The sequence below is a fragment of the Dermacentor silvarum genome, chromosome 3 (genome assembly GCF_013339745.2).
Source record: "Dermacentor silvarum isolate Dsil-2018 chromosome 3, BIME_Dsil_1.4, whole genome shotgun sequence".
Lineage (NCBI taxonomy): Eukaryota > Metazoa > Arthropoda > Arachnida > Ixodida > Ixodidae > Dermacentor > Dermacentor silvarum.
The window spans coordinates 192,819,985-192,837,171 of NC_051156.1; the positions used below are offsets into that span (position 1 = coordinate 192,819,985).

Sequence of the window (17,187 nt, forward strand, 5' to 3'; positions counted from 1 at the left end):
GCGAAACACGTAGCGCTCCCCGCATACGTTTCCCGGTAAAGATTACTAGCTGCCGCAGCGACGGCAGCTTGCGACGTGGGGAGTGACGTCCCTAGCCTTTAGGTATATAGAATAACCAGCTAACAAGTGATTTCAATGTTGTTGCAGCACCGCGCGCTATGGGCGGCGGCGTGCTGTCAAAATTACAATTACTCTAAAGCCATAAAGCATTGTTGTAGTGGTTGTTTTCAATTGCTTCGCTGGACATCCCCTTTCGCAGGCCCGGGATGGCAAGTAAATTTTTTAATGAACTAAACCAACGGACCACAGTAAAAAAATATATACAGCAAATTAATATTTTTTAAACCAGTATAGTCACGCGTGCACAGTAGGGATGATGTTGAACGGCGTCCCGATATGACAGCACACAATCCACAACTAGATAACGCTGCATGCGACGTCACTTTGTACTGCATTGTGTCAGCTAGTACAATTCGTGACATTAAGAAATTATGTTACCGTAATGCCTCCTTTAGGCATCTGGATATAATGACATCTCATTTGAATATTACTTCAGTGTAGCTTCTACAAACTATAAAAGAACCGCACAAGTTAACCAAAACACACCAAAAGGTGCTTTCGCTGTTCATCAAAATAATGTTGAATGACTCAAATGCCTATAGTCTCCTAAACATATAGCTCCAGCCATCGCAAATCCTTGATGTCCTAGAACAAGAACGGTGAACCAGACATCGTTTGACTTGGCAGTATAGGTATTGTGAAGTTTCAATCTTTCTGAGAAAGTGAAACATTTGGAACGGTTTGGTACATCCCTGCCAGGAAGTCTGAATTAACCTACATATGTTTAAATACTTACTATAATGTCCCCACAGACATCCAGATAAGACACAGAGGACGCTTTTTAATAAAATGCATAGAAATTTGCCAGCATATATATATGCAGCCGCCTACATGGTACTCTACATGGGAAGGGGATTGGAGACTGAAAAATTGGGAGGACGCTTAGCTTCGCCATAAGAGTGGAACGCGATAGCATTCGAAGATCTCCCGACTGCTTCTCACGCTTGCCGGCACCTGCAGCTTATGTAACTGTAATGTTCACCGAGAAACGCTGGCGGCGAATGCTATGCACGAAGGCGAGCTTTCTGGTAGAAACCTCTTGCTTGGGCTGATCCTGGAGAAAGCGCACAGCCATGCCAGAAAAATTACATTTTCAGGTTTCTATTATTGTTTCGCATTTTCAATATTTCAGTCCGAGACGATTTAACATAAAAGGCATGCGCTGTCGGTGTTTTGTTTCATGACATTTCTTTGTGGGCTGTCATTCTCAAAATTCCAAGGAATAACTTTGTCAAGAATGTAAGAAAATTAAGGTATGAGCAACTTCAATGATAGAATGGTGTGGCAATATAACCCACATATCCTGCATGTCATATAGCAAGGCATGGCATATACATATACCTATAAATATATACGGCAATTTTTGCTCACAGGACGCCAACGCCAGCTACGACGCCGACACCCCTGGTACTCCTGGAGGAGGGCGGAAGCAGAAAAAAAAAAAAGGCAAGAAAATAGTTTCATTGTATGTACAGGTGAGACAAAGGTGATGATGTTGACGTAAATACCTTGACTATAGAGCTTGTAAATTAAGATGTCTTGGCCGAGTCAGAAAATAAAATTTATAGCTTGATGTTCGCTTTGAATGAGAAGGCATAGGAACTAGTATGCTTCCTAGATCTAGTGCTTCTTGGGAAGCATAGCCCATTCTACTGAAATAACAAGTCCCGTTTGTGTAACCTGGTCATTTCCCCCTAACAAAATGTGCTTCACGGTTTCGAACATGCCACAGTTATCGCAATACGAGAAAATATGCACTTACATTTTACATTATTCTCATTCCTACATAAATGCACACATACAGACATCACTTTGCTTTAGTGCAGAGTTTATTTGGACTCTCCAAAATGACAACGAAAGCAATGAGCCAGGAAAGTCCAGCACGCAAACACGTACTTCATCCTGCAAAGTACACACCGAAGCAGTCGAAGCACACACACGTATGTGGCCTCAATGCACATCTTAAACATGAATGAAACTGTGCAGAGCTGTGCTTCACATTTCATTCCTTTGTCTGTTCACTGTACAAGAAAAGCTGGACACACTGAACACTAACAAGGAAAATAAAATAAAACAAGCAAACAGCTATCTCTGTCCGTCACGGAACTCAGCTCAAGGTGACCCATTTCAGGATCCATTACGTCATTTTGCCTCGCATACAAGCGAAACATTCAGACTAGATAAGCACAAATGATGCTCAATTACACAGCACCAAAAAATGTTGTGGCATTCACATGGGCTGAGCAAACGGCAGAGGCAAAAAGTACAGCGCCAAATCTCTGTCATTCTCGCACAGCTCCAAGAGTGTGTACACTGTAGACCAATATTCACGGAGGAAGGGGCCATGTTTGATTAGCTATCCGGACAGCTAGATGTCCTTGCTTTTGCAATGACCTTGGAACTACTTAGCAAGTATCATTGAGTGATATTGCAGAGCCGTAGAAGTGATGCTCATACTGCTGCAGTTATCACTGTTGAAATATCACTTGGGAGCTCCTTTTCATATCAGCACCCTCTGTACTCACAATGCTGCAACTACTACAGACAGAGCCATCATAAGAAAAAAAAAGGGGGGGGGGGGGGTTAGCTTTATAGCATGCACCCTCCAAGGTTGCACAATTCCAAAATGTGGTGCTTTGACCGTGATCTCTGCATCATCACAGCAATCAATTTGAAGGTGCCGTCATAGATTGGATCAGTGCTGCATATGACTGCTGACAGTTTTGTCCCGAAGTTGCGTGCACACTCTCAATTATTGTTCAATGCTATAATCACTGAATTTACAAAGGTTTGTCAAGTTAGAGGTACTGCCAGCTGTGGGACACTTGTGACATTTGTCCCTAAGCTGGGTGACTGGCCCTGCTCCCTGATGGAGGAATTAGTTAGCCCAAATAAACCTAGACTACTTCAATGACAGCAGCACTCAACCATCATCGAGAGTGGAGGTGATAAAGATACAAGAGGCAGGAATTGCAGACAGAGTCAGATCTTTTCTGTTTTTCATTTGAAAATGCTTCTATTGTTAAAGGTAAATGTGCAGCCATGCTTACTATTATTTTCTTGCAACACGTTGCACTTTCACACAAACAGCTTATAACCAAGCTGTAGAGAACTTTAGTTATGACGAAGACAAGATGTTAGGCACACTTTTAACGGCAGGTTTTGAGTAGTGCACAGCTGTTGGCCACTTTCTGCACGAAGCTGCTTTGGCTTTATTTCACATGCTGCCAACGATGCTAATGTATCGAACTGATTCCTGCTTAATGAAATCAAGAGTTCGACAAAAACTCGTCTGGTCGGGATTGCTCATAGTCAAGGGTAAAACGGACGCCGACCAAGAACACAAGAAGAAGATGTGTTTTTGGTTGGCGTCCGTTTCACCCTTGGCTACGAATTCTAGACAAAAACATCCAGCTTACTATAGACCTGAGGGTTATTTATGAGTGAGCTCTGCATTTGGTGATATGGTTTAAACAAGCTTTTCTTATCTTTACCGGAAGAAGAGCTGCGAGAAAAAGAACAAAAATAATGTTATCTAACAGTCTGTCAGCAGACAGACTTTATAATTCTTGTTTCACCTCGGCTTCGCAAAGTGAAGTTAAATGTACACTATACAGAGTTAAACACCGAAGAAAAATACAAAAAATAAACACAACAGATTCTGACAGCAATACACACATTTAGATCGCTTTTTTTTTCCTTTCTCAAATACACATATGTACAGAGTATGTTACACGAAGCAAAGGACCCTCAGCAGTTCATGCGTGACAGGACGAGTGAAGCTTCTTTCATATATCTTGCTCTGCCATGCGCGACACACTCACATCTTTCAATATCATGAGCACAGTGATGTGCACATACCAGAAATAGCAGCGATTAACTAGGAATCTTACAAAAATATTGGGAACCGGAATGACAGGTTCTCCTGGCGACGCTGTGACGAACACGTGTAAGCGTGAGCAATGACACTACTGATGGGCGTCGTGTAGATACCAAAACGTCTCTTGTGCTGTGGGTGAAATATCATCATCACAAGTACATCAGAGCAACCTAGTGTTTGGTTTAACTTGTCTGGCTCTGCGGTCATATTAAGATGCAGAGAGTTCAGACAAACATATTGTATGACTGCGTTGATAAGGAAGCCAACAGAATCAACGTTTCAGGGCCAGTATTCTCGAGCGATCACTGTTGAGGATTTGATCCCTCTCGCGAGATCTCGTGTGACTCGGCACTGGACGCCCTGAAGTTTATGGTCAACAGCACTCCTGACAATGTGCCAAGCTCAGGATATTCGCGCAGTGCCAGGAGTTCTGTCGGCCCCATACTTCAGCGCGTCTGGCACCAAGTCATGCAACATCTCGGGAAAGTAATCGCATCCCTGAAAGTGATTACCCGAGAATACCGCCCCTGGCTAAACCGATGTCTCCTTTGCACTTAAATTTGGTAATGAGGTGGCATTTTGCGGTGTACTCTTGTATGGCACCTGTTTGCATGCAGTTCTGATTTGTTTTGTCCAGAACAAAACAGAAGTGTGTAATGTGTTGTCTGGGGCAATGACAGACAAAAAAACAAATTTTAGAAATAAGCGTATTATCTTTTTGCCAAGGGAAGGGTGACGCCATCTGTCCTGGTATAACAAAACACCTGCCTTCCACAGAGAAAACAGACATTCTTCGTTGCAAATTGCCAAGGATCGACATGTGCTTTTCATTTAGCTCTAGTGGAACAGGCAAGTGCTGCTTACAAAAACAAAATAAACCGTGAAATGCCACCTGCACGGGAAATGCAAACGCAAACAAGCCAGAGCTGTAGATGAAACAACCATTTACAGCAGGCTTCGTTACTGACCCGACACTTTATACAAGCAAAGCCTGCCTATAAACGAGGCTTGCCAATAGTGTCAGTAAGTCCCATATACACCTTCCACAAGAAGAATCCACAACCTGCAAATGTGCTATAATAGCAACACGCTCAAAAAATGAATCTGGAGTTCTGGAAAAGTATATGGAGATACTTTAGGCTTTTAAAGACCGCTGCTGTAGGATGTATATAAAAATAGTTACTTGCATGTTAAGACGGGAATTACAAGAACAGCACTGCAGTCAATTCGACGTCATCAATGTTCAAAATAAATAGGAAATGCCGAGCATCTCTGGGAGCTATGTCACTGCGGTTAGTTCAGCAAATAATATAAGTGCCAACGAAAGCTTTAGCATTTTGGCTACAGTGGTTCACTGCATGAAATGGAAAACCGTCTCAACTGGTCAGGAAATGTTGACTTGGAAAAGTGAGGCAGAACGTTGCTTCAACGCAACCAATTCATCATGCGTGCATTACATTTCCAAAGAAGTTCTGCAATATAGTCTTAGCATGAGTCAAATTTTCACATTTAAAGAGAAGTCTTCTAATTAGCACTGGTGTAAGCTTCAATTTCACTGTTCACACGCAAAGTAGCCGCAAGTTCAGGCAGCTCTGTTGCATCTTAATTTTTTAAGCTTGAACTTAACAGACAAATAGTCACCAGTGCCAATAAAGGCAGCTTTCTGATTAATGCTTTGCATCCGTCTGCTCTGGTCAGGCCCCAGTGAAAAGCATGCTCCTGAGGTGTGCATCACAACATGCCCAAGAGAAATAAACGAAGTGCTAATGTAAAACCCACCATGCAATTCTTAGCAGACTACAACGCACGCTCCGCGGCAAATCGTTCGAGGGGCAACAGACGGAGAACTTTGTATGTGTTCCGTTTCACTGGGACAAATGCAACAAAGCGGCCATTGCGTGGAACATACTTTCGGCATACTTTCAGTACATTGGACAGCATCTGTACAACCATAACCATGCTGTTGGACCGGCTGTAACAATTTGCTTGGTAACCACACACATATTTCAACTGGAAGCAGTGTGCAGTCTTCACGTAGAGAAAAATGAGCTAAATCTATGATGGAAATATGTCCCACAGTGTCGCTTGCTTAAGAAAGTCAAAACTAATGATGAACGTCAAGATGGTTGTCTAGACAGTATACTGCATGCAGTGCTAAATGAACAGCAAGAGATTACAAGCTGAGGACAGGAACACATTTTTACAGCTGGACAAGAAAGCGTAGTTGCACAATAGAAAACAAAAAAATAGTTTGCAGGTTTGTTAGATCACTCCTGACAATGGTGGATGGCGTACACGACAAGAATTGAAGCGCTAATAAGACGTGGGCACTTGGTGCCGACACCTTACAACGCACAACGCCGAGACTCGATAACACCCCCGCAAAGGCCCTTCGCATTTAACTGTAATTCAGCGTGGATGTACGAACGATGACTGCATTCAGCTGCCTCGAAGCCGTGCATGAAATGTGTGCACGCACAGCTGTATCAAGCCAGCCCATTAACTGCATTGCCTGCAGCAATGTATCACATTTGTAGAAAACAATTCCTTCTACATCTCACTAATGGTGACGCGCTTTGTACAGTACATCACAACTTCTTCCACGAGCATGAGCAAGCAGCCACCTTGCAACGTCGACGTGCTGGACAATCGAAAGCACACGACACTCCAAGCATTTCTGGACAGCTTTCTTTGGTTAAGGGAGACATGGCACGCCGGGCAGCTGGCGGAAGCAGGCAGGTTCGCAAAGTCTCACAAGTTCACGGCAACCACAGGGGACACGAGAGTCCTCAACAAAATGGCACCGAAAAATTTCTAGGCCTATGCTGGATGCTCAGAGTGGATGTCCATTTTCAACAAACCGTGTCTCAATACTTGAAGACTGAACTGACACAACTGTTTCATCTTAGGATACGGTTGGTGGCAACACGCAGTGCGAGACATCCATTTGACAATGAATACGTCTTAGTATTTCAAAGCACACAGTAAGCATCAACAGATCGCTTGCTATTGGTAGAGTGTTTATCCAAATTAATTGTTACAAGTCCCCAAGGGTGCAACAGGACTTGCACGTCTAGTCATGTCGTTACCAAAAACAAGCAGCGTGAAGGTAACAACAAAGGACGCAGTGCAAATGTGGTGCCGACAACAGAGAAGGAAGACTAAAGACAGTAAATTGAAAGCGAACTTACAAATTTACCTTTTGAACAATACCTTATCAGCTTCCTATGTGTTCTTCAAAAGGTACTCTACTTTTAGCGTTACCACCATGATTCAAACACAAGTAGCATGCACTATGACAAATGACAGTCCATGACCCATGATTTCACTGGCTTCGTTCCTCTGTCTTCAAGAATCTTTGGACCAACGTTACATCTGCGAGAGGACGGCACCACGGCAGAAAATATTTCTTTTTTTTCCCCCTGATTGCTAATGTAAATGGACAATTGAATCAGCGTATAACAATGATCATTTAATAGCAAACTCATAATGAAGAAATAATAATCAGGTGATGACAATATGAACTGTACGCCACCGTAACTGATGGAAAATGTTTTCTGCAATACTAGACATGGCTGACGCACATGAGCACCCAATGAAGCGACTTTCTGTTGAACATGGTAGCCTTTGCAGTAAGTCCACTCCCCCTGAATTTCTTTTTTTTCAGACAATGCCACAATTTTTTTATGTGTGGCATCGATTTACGTTTTTCCTCCATGGGCAACAGAGTATCGACCAAAGCTAATGACTGCTTAAAGAACACTGTTTGGCAATAACGAATAAGATGAAGGGCCCAAGCATTCTGGTGAGGCGTCGTGCACTGCTCAGAACGTGTGCAACGGAAATACTAGTGCAATGATGGCAGCACAAGAACAAGCTATCTATCCCAACGGGGAAAAAAAAAACAAAAATTACACGAGACAACCACACGAGCACACCAAATCTTGTGCCATGTGCACTACACGTGTGGCACGACCATGAAAAGCAGGGCAAATAAAATTGAAAGGAGACCTGCAACAACATATGCGATTCGTTACACGAATGGCAAATGAGAGTTGCACTTGTAGCGTGCCTCACAGCTCCATGCTTATGTACATACATGTGATTCCACAAAACACACAGTGTCGATGTCATGAAACTTCTCTGTGTGTAGCACGTACGAGACACAAACGCAGAAAGAGGATGTAAACGCAACGTAATACACATCGCTACAGCGATAGCCAGCAATGGCAATGGCTGGCAATGGCCAGCCATTGCCAACCATTGTCAGCTGGCTTTTACATTTTTGTCATAGGATATACACCACACACAGATACACAAGTACGTACACACCGTGTGCAATCATGTTCATGCCTCCGCTTGTGTCTCAATCACATTAAGTTTGAAGTCATCTACGCCGATGCGCCGGCAATCCTGTACTGCAACACAGGGTGGGGGCTCGGGACGCAATCAATGTCAACGATGGCGGTAGCACAAAGATAAGAATGAGTCAACGAGAATTGCACAACAGCCCGAAATGATCAGCAGTGTGAATGAATGCAGGCGGGATGGCATAATCAACGCTTAGGTTGCCACGTAAACAGGGAAAATAAATCAAATAAAAACCAATGAAAACAAGCAAGAGTTCCTAGGTTCACAGTCTATCAGGACGGCGGGAACTCCAGGCGGACGAGGAGCGCGTGGAGGATGGTGGCACCCCTCTCTTTGGTCCTCCACTCCAGTTCCGAGGCACCCAGAAACGTCTCGGTCGGATCCCTCGACGCGGCACTGCTGGTGGGGCTGGTGGTGCCCACACGCGCCGGGTGTGTCGTGTAGGAGCCAGGCTGGACTAAAACCTGGAAGGCGGTCCTTGCCCACATCTGACGGCTCGTCTTCGGGTCAACGAATCTGTCAACAGAGCGACAAATTGACTTGGATCAATCTACATGAAATGGAGAGTATACAGGACCTCGTCGGGTCGGGACAGAACCCGATAAAAGGTAAAAACACTGACCACAAAAGAGTTAGTAATGTTAGCGTTTCGGCTCCCACACGGGAGCTTTGTTCACAATGACTCAACAACAAGAATGTTAACATCGCTAAGCCTTTCGTGGCAAGTGTTTGTCTTCACCATTTCATCATGGCCAATATACAGCCTTTCACCCTTTCACAATATACAGCCTTTTACCTTCACCCTTGAGATAGTTTGGCTGTGTGCTGCGGTCCCCGTGGCACTCCTGAACACTCCAGATCTATTGATGGTGAGCACCACGAGGGATTTTGACCCCCGAAGGATTGGAACTTTTCGCACACGATAAGAACTCCTTCAAACAGACTGTGCTGCACATTGCCTGACCCCTATGGTGACCCCAATAGCGACCCCCTCTGGTGGCAGCATGTCTCGGCAGAGCTTATTAGGGGACAGTGAATGCGTCGAACACACGTCCTCTCCTGTTGAAGATGCCTATTCTTGTCCTGCCCTAGGAAGGTTTTCAAGCAATAATGGTTCAAGCCATAACAGTAGCTCACAATGTCTGATTACGGTACACCTTTTTCATGTCTTTATGATGCGCCTTATTTTACCAAGAAATTAGGACAAAAATTGCCATGCACAGTGCAATTGGATACAGAACTGCAACCGCGTTCGCGGCATTTGTATGCTTTCCGCATAACACGGCTGTACTGCTGCAAAGCTGACTTTAGGAAACTGGTCGCCTTTGTGCAGCACGTATTAGACCCTTGCCCACTTTTTGCGCTCTAAAAATTGGGTGCACGTTACATTTATACTTTATTTAGGGCTTTAATGTAATTTATACATTAGTTTTCTACTTTGGTCACAGAGAAAGTGTGCGCACGTTTGATTTGGGGGTGTGTTAGAAGCAGGCGAATACTGCCAAATGAACCAGCTGTGTGTTTTGGAGTTTTTTCTGCATCTTGTTTAATTCGACCCGCCGGATAATTCGATCAACTTCGTCGGTCCCGTCAGGGTCCAATTAACAGAGGTAGATTGTAGTAGCGTTTTTGATACACTGTGTAGTGAGTTTTCAGCTGTTCTTCTTCTTTCTTCTTTCTGGGGTTTTACGTGCCAAAACCAGTTCTGATTATGAGGCACGCCGTAGTGGAGGGCTCCGGATTAATTTTGACCACCTGGGGTTCTTTAACGTGCACTACAACGCAAGTACACGGGCGTTTTTGCATTTCGCCTCCATCGAAATGCGGCCGCCGCGGCCGGGATTCGATCCCGCGATCTCGTGCTCAGCAGCGCAACGCCTTAGCTGACTGAGCCACCCCGGCGGGTGAGTTTTCAGCTGGATAGTTGAGCAAACCAATTAAAGTTATGTTTTGTATTCTAACACCACTTCATATTTTTTTTTATATGTAATTGTACTCTTCATGGCCAGAAATAAAAGTGGATAAAGTGTACTAAATTTCCTTGATGTGGAACCGAACTGTGTTTGGGTCATTACATGGTTAAAATAGTTCTCCATTCTTTCAGGTTTGTCCAACTTGCCCAATGAACTCGGAGATTTTGAAACGACATTAAATTAACCGTATGTGCTCACAGACGAGGCACAAAGGGCACACAGAATGCCCGATTTCTATCTAGTGATCCAAGTATGAAACTTTACACTTCAAATGACCCACAAGAGAAAAGAAGGCTGACTGAAGGCAAAGTACGCACTCGTGCTTTGGACATAATGCACTGCAACCAGCGTAGCGCAACGTTGGGGACAGGCAGACGGAGTGGCTTTCACAGTTCTCTGATTTGCTCCTTGACCCCGTCTTGGGTGGCTGACAAAGTGACACCTTATCTGTGGAGGAAAAAGAAGGATGGGAGGCCGATGATCAACCTTTAGTCGGGATAACTCTACATTATTACAAGGCATGCACTTAAACCACAAGAAAGCCGAAAGGTGTCCAAAGCTCACAAGGATACCAAGGTAGCATACTTCAGGTGTTTTGTTCACAGTGACACCAGGGAATCACGGCTAACTGTTTCGTTTCTTTACCTTTCTTGTTCTTTCTTCCTTATCCGTCTTTCCTTCTAGCACACATCTTCGTTTACCGATTTTGATTAAAGGTCTTTCAGGGTTACTTTCATATAGCAAAAACGCGCAACAATGAGATCACTCTTGCCTGGTGAGAGCAGCTGCCCATGGTCCAGGGTCTTCCTCACGGCAGCGACTGGCACACCGTGATACGCCACGTGCCACTTCTGCTGAACTGAATTGTGGTCGGGCCTCAGTGGCAACCTGTCAATTACAATTATGAGTGTGACACAAGAATTATCACAAGACGCAAGAGACATTCGTTGTCTTGACATGCCAGGTGGCATGGCCAAACATTGTCACAAGTGCTTCAAGGTACATTGAGAGCCGATCACAAGCTGGTGTTATACGGCGGCTGAAAAGACAGCTGTTCCGACGATGCACTGTCGCTGCGATTGCCATGACAACCTCGCACACCGGCAGTAACAATTTACCAATGCTGCCATTCCTCGCGAGCAGTACTGCCTTCCATCCTAGCTGTTTCCCTGCGTGAAATTATGAAACCCTCAACCCAGCTTTTGGAAGTTGACGTTATTCATTGCTATCAACCTGCAAACGAATGAGTACAACAGGGACAACAAAGGACACGCACCAATACTACATTATCCTAAACTATCCATGCACCTCTGTACATCTCAAGTTGCAATCAATTGCCTGTTAGTTAATTCGCTCATTTTCCCAATGGGATGTCGTACTTCCTCCTTCCTTCTCGATGGCCTAAATTACCATCATTTTTTCTTTGCCTGGTTCGTGACATACGTTATAAACCTCCATTAATAGTGACCTGAACGCAAGGGAATAAAGTTGTTCTAAGGAGGACAATGAATAATGAGTACGCTCGTGCCGTCTGTCCTCGTCATGATAACAGAGCCATCAAAACGATGCCACGATACTTAAATTGTCTTTATGCAATTACGTTTCATAGTTTCTTTGTATGTCCAGAAGGTATCTGGTTGTTCTCTGCTATTGCCTCAGGTTGGTCACCTTTCTAGACAGTGAAAGAAATGCTAATTATGAAAAGATTGAATATCGCAAAACTGGTTGGTTGCGTCAAAGCAGATTAGTTCATTCGGCTCACCTGAGTGGGAATCGGCACCAACCGAAGGGCACTGCGTAATCCCTAGGAGGTTCACCAACTTTGAGGTAGGGCTCATCACCGCGGATCTTGTGGCAGGTCTCGCAGTAGCACAGATTCATGTCAGGAACAAAGTAATTGTCTGCGAAAAAACAGACAGGTAGACATGCTGAACTTACATGGTCCCTCTTAACAATAAAAACTGCCACACAAAAAAGGCAGCAGCAACCAACATAGCAATTACGATTTTCGTTCACATTCTTCCCCATGCAACACCCTTGTGGCTTCTGTGAATGATGCACAAAAGATACAGATGAGCCGGAAGACAAGTGCCGATTCACTCAAGTCAATTGCATCTTATTGACAGGCTCCAAGGCTTGGAAATAAAAATTAAAAGTGAGAAAAAGGTTTTCCAATGTGACTGGGGACTAAGATGTGCCTAAAATACAGTAGCCATCGTTAATAAGCTTCTACTTTTCTATTTACATGTCCATCCAACAGGCTAAAAAAAAAAAAAAGAAATCCTAATGCACTTTCATTTGCCATTTCGCTGAAGGGCACAAGACAGGAGAGGTAAGGAGTGCTCATAAATTACCCACCAGGAATCCCGAGCATGGCCTTGAACCTCAGGCACAGGTTTTGGTACTCGCAATTCTTGATGGCGTGGATGTCATTGTGGAGGTTCTTCACCTCTTTTTTCTTTTACCCCTGAAAAACGAGATGCCGGTGATTAAGAGTGGATAAACTGGAGGTAAAGTCACAACTTGGAAACCTAATCTCGCAATGAAAATGTACACAGGACCCTATAGTAATCAGCTTCCACGAAAACCATGACCACATACCGTTGTCTATGTCGGCTTTTTCTCTTGAATCGGCCTCGGGTTCGCTGTCCTGGTCATGAGACTCCACAATAGTCACCTGTTTTAGAATGACAAAAAACAGTCAACATCATAGAGCTCAAGCTCTGTGGCTCGCCGCAGCCCCAAAAGAAGGGACAAACAACAAAAAGAAATGACTTTATGTTAAGTAATTCCTCCTATCTCTTGGAGTGTTTTCATTATCGTGTGTCCTGCCTGCCATGCTGTTTCTTTTCCTCATTATGATTAACCAACCTGCCTGATTTCAAATTCTGGAACACCACAAATAGTGCATCAGCTAACAAAAGAAGGCACTCAAGTGAAAGAAGCACAATGCATTAAATCAGGGCCAGTATTGCTTTCACACCATTCTGTTCCTTTTTATATCACCAACCGCCCACACCCTGCTGATCCTGGTGATAGCGCAGGCGGGTTTTGCTGCTCACGCCACTTACAAAGCGCGAAAATTTAAAGGACTGATACAGACTCTCTACATTACTCTGGCCCATTGCAAGTGTGAAGGCTAGGACAGCAAGTGTCTGCACTGACCACAGTGCACCAAGTACCCAATCAGAATGCTTGGTGGTGCCTTGCTAAGAAATGTCATCAGCTTGAGCTTGAGTCAACCATATCATGATTGCTTACGTTAGCTACAAGATATCTGGCAGGCTTTTGCTACTCCTTATTTTGCAGACCTCCGATTTATTTGTAAAAGTGGCACCACAGTTTATTTTATGCCGCTTTTTCAAGTGTGAGACAACAAACGTTGAGCTTCATTTGTTGCCTAATGTTTGCATACAGTCCTTTCGCACTGTTTGTTCTTTGTTCATTATGCGGCAACCAACCCACTTCCAGTGTGCCTGGTGGTGTCTCGCCATGGAAACGCACAAAGGATGCAGCATAACAGTTACCGACTTGGATCAAGCATATTGTTCAAAAGCCCAGTCCAATTTGACGGAGGAGGCGGTGTCCTCACCTGCTCGCACTGACCATACAGGTCCACCAGGGCATAACAGACGGGCGGCAGGTCTCTGGCAGCCACGCCTTGGTCCATCCCGTTGACGTACAAGTGTAGCCCGCCTTCCAGGTCCACCAGCACGCCCACCGTGTGGCCTTGCTGCAGGTGGTCGAGGTTGGGTCCGTAGCCAAGCTTCACCTGCACACACAGCAGCATCGCAGAGACGTCAAATGAAGAGCAGGTTGATGGGTGGAGGGGAGAACACGAAAGCATTTGGAAATGAGGATGCTGCGTTTTATCTCGTTCGCACAACAACTACGGAACTTGTCTTTCATTGAAGCAGTGCATGCGTGACAAGAGCCTGAAGGAACACACCGCAACAGGGCATCGTCAGCCTCTTGTCTCTTGTGATCACTGCCCTTTTCCATTTCATTCCATTTTATTTTATTACCCTAAAGAACCCTCACAAAAGGGGCATTACATAACGGGTGGGTATATAAGTTATACAGATATGTTAATAAAGTATACACGAGCGATACAGGTACAGTAAAGTCGTAATATGAACATAAGTAGCAAAAAGGTTATACGTGTATATATTTCAGTAAACGATGAGCCGTTATCGCCCAGTATATGCAATCACTGCATTTCTTTTATATGTTGTAAAATAAAGTTAGGGCAAAGCAAGCTATAAAAATAAAAATAAGAACAATTCAGCAACAGGCAAGCAGAACTGCACACCATATCCTTATCGTCTTATTATCTTAGCTTAAAGAAAAAAAAAAAAAAGACTAAAGCATCAAATGCAAATTATTGAGGAGGATGACAGCACTCATTAAAACACCACAGAAAGTTAAGCACATGGTGAGTTCTACGCTCAGTTAGACAATCTGGAATTTTTTAAGAACAACAATGATGAAAGTTCCAAAGGAAAGTGTTTGAATTCAAGCAGTCGGGGCATTACGAAGAGTACTTCTAAATGTCAGCACTTGAAGGAGTAAGAAGCTGCGAGAAAGAGAAGAAAAAAAGAAAAGTTCAATGTGCTTGCCTTGGTTCCGTTGTGATAGACAGAGTCACCGGAAATCACCCATGCGAGTTTTCGTAGATTGAGGGCACTCAGAGGAAAGTGAAGTTTCTCGGGGTTCTCTCCGACGACGCCCACTTGCAGGGAGGAGCTCCACTTGCTGTTCAGTCGATCGATCCGAACCTGAGAACAGGTGCAGGAGGACGCGCACCGTCGCTTGCGTAAGCCCCGTGTTTGACAGCAATAGCTACTAAGGGAACTCACACTAAAGAGCAAAACCTTCATCAGTTTAAACTTTTAGAAACCATTCTCTACATTGTTTGAAAACATTGATCTGCATTCATTTGCTGGGAAAAGGTCCTCCCCCCCCCCCTATTTAATTTCACGGCATAACTGCAACTCTGGTGCGACATTGCGACGTTGCAGTTACACACATGACAAAAACCATGCATGGTTGGACAGTACGGTGTAAAGAAATCAGGGTAACGTTTAACAAGTTTAGTGGCGAGTGGTGAAATGTACACTATCATTTGAGTACCTTAGTTGGTACATAAATGAGGGATATGCCCCACATGATGATGAGCGGTGTAGTAGCTATTGCTTTACGCTAAGCCACGCGAGTGCTCATAGTAGTAGCAGGCTTTTTTTCCACATTTCAAGCTTATATATGCCATCATACAATAAACCAACTTTAGGAATGACAAGTTTGGTAAACAGCAGTGCTCTGTGGGCATCAAACTTGAAATAAAGAAATGTCTACATGTAAGAAAGCACCACCTGGAAAAGCTGGCACCGAGGCAGAGGCTTGGTGGAAAGGAGGAGGCCGTGGTCGTAGCCGGTCGTGCGGCACGCACCCAGGCTGCCCGCGCGCAGCCGCACATTGCGGCCATGTTGCTCGTGGAACTCCTGGCCCACCCTCTCCTTGCTTGGTGTGCCTTGGCTTGGCTGCAACGTCACAAATGAGCACTGCTGAGGGGAAAGCCACAATCCTAAAAGGACATCATTTAGGCCTTTCACACAAATTATTTCTGGTCGCACCGACACAACCAACTGGTCCTTCCTTCCACGACATTTGACAACATTCGGACCACATTCCCCGAGCTGACATTCCTCTACATTGAAGGATGTCTATTTCGTCTGATGGATCGCATCCAGTGGGTGATAACGACAGAGAAAAGAATGTTTGTTTATTAGTGTTAATGATTTACGTAGACAGTCTGCATGGTCACATGACCAGTTACAAAAGCCAATACCCTGTGTGGTACACGCACACAATGATGCTGCAGTGTCTACGTCCAATGACTGCACTAATGGTTGCTGCATGATGCAGAGTTAGTTTACTTGGATACACACCAATAAAGTAACGTTCGAACTAAAAAGTTTCTTTATAATTATTTTTTTTTGTAACCATGTGTTTCTTCAGCGCGTCTATATATGTTTGTTCTTTCAGTAAATCCTCAGTTGATAGTCCGCACTGTGTCTGTGTTTTCTTTCCTTGTGTCTATGTTGTTTTGTGCTACCTACGTCAAGATGCAAACACTGATGGTTCATTATAGAATCATCTATTCAATGTTTATCATTTTTGCTGTTTATGAACTAAGCATCTTCTAGTGTTCTGGAGGGAAAACATTCACTGCTTTTCGATTCAAGCCTGCACAGCCTCCCAAACGAGTGCTTGTGTTTCAGTGTTTGGTCTCTTCGAAAGCCCTTCACAAGTGAGAGACAAGATGACGTACCAATACATTCTATCCCTCTGGAAGATACACACTAGAGGCACTGGCATTTCTTGGCCAGTAACAACAAGGGCTAGGTTTCAACTACAGCAGAAACAAGGCATGAAAAAAAATAGCAAGGCATCAAACATGCAAGCAATATAACTGAATGCTAAAGCGACAAAGGCAAGCTTTAAAATCAGGCCCACAAGTGCTGGCTATGATAATTGCAAATAAGTGCAACAAGTTAAAGCTAAAGAGCTTGTGATTGCCAGTCATGTTTTCAAGGAGATTTTCCACGCTACCTCGGCACAGTCGAAATAATTGGTGGCCGCAGAGTGCGTGGCAGGGACTATGCTGCTACTGCAGAGGGACACCGACTCGAGCATCCCATACAAGTCCAGCACTGCATAGAGAACCTGCAGAGACACAAGAAAGCATTGCACTGAACAAGACTGTACTCGGGCTAAGCAACTAGCACTGCATGTCTTGTTGGTTTGCAAGGAGACAACACATTTTTTTTCCTTTCTTTTTTT

At 44.2% G+C, this 17,187-nt stretch overlaps 1 protein-coding gene across 1 annotated transcript in view; it reads right to left on the reverse strand.

The window, feature by feature from the left end:
• Window positions 1-1,931: 1,931 nt before the first annotated feature.
• The window catches only part of LOC119446376 (neuralized-like protein 4), a 41,508-nt gene continuing 26,252 nt past the window's right edge, over window positions 1,932-17,187 (reverse strand). Inside the window, exons 17-26 of the mRNA XM_049664885.1 lie at window positions 16,957-17,070; window positions 15,717-15,884; window positions 14,964-15,122; window positions 13,937-14,116; window positions 12,946-13,021; window positions 12,703-12,795; window positions 12,107-12,245; window positions 11,117-11,232; window positions 10,662-10,791; window positions 1,932-8,887 (exon numbers count right to left, since the gene is read on the reverse strand). Of these exons, the coding sequence (XP_049520842.1) occupies window positions 8,644-8,887; window positions 10,662-10,791; window positions 11,117-11,232; window positions 12,107-12,245; window positions 12,703-12,795; window positions 12,946-13,021; window positions 13,937-14,116; window positions 14,964-15,122; window positions 15,717-15,884; window positions 16,957-17,070 (1,419 nt within the window). The 3' untranslated portion in view covers window positions 1,932-8,643. The remainder of the gene's footprint in view (window positions 8,888-10,661; window positions 10,792-11,116; window positions 11,233-12,106; window positions 12,246-12,702; window positions 12,796-12,945; window positions 13,022-13,936; window positions 14,117-14,963; window positions 15,123-15,716; window positions 15,885-16,956; window positions 17,071-17,187) is intronic.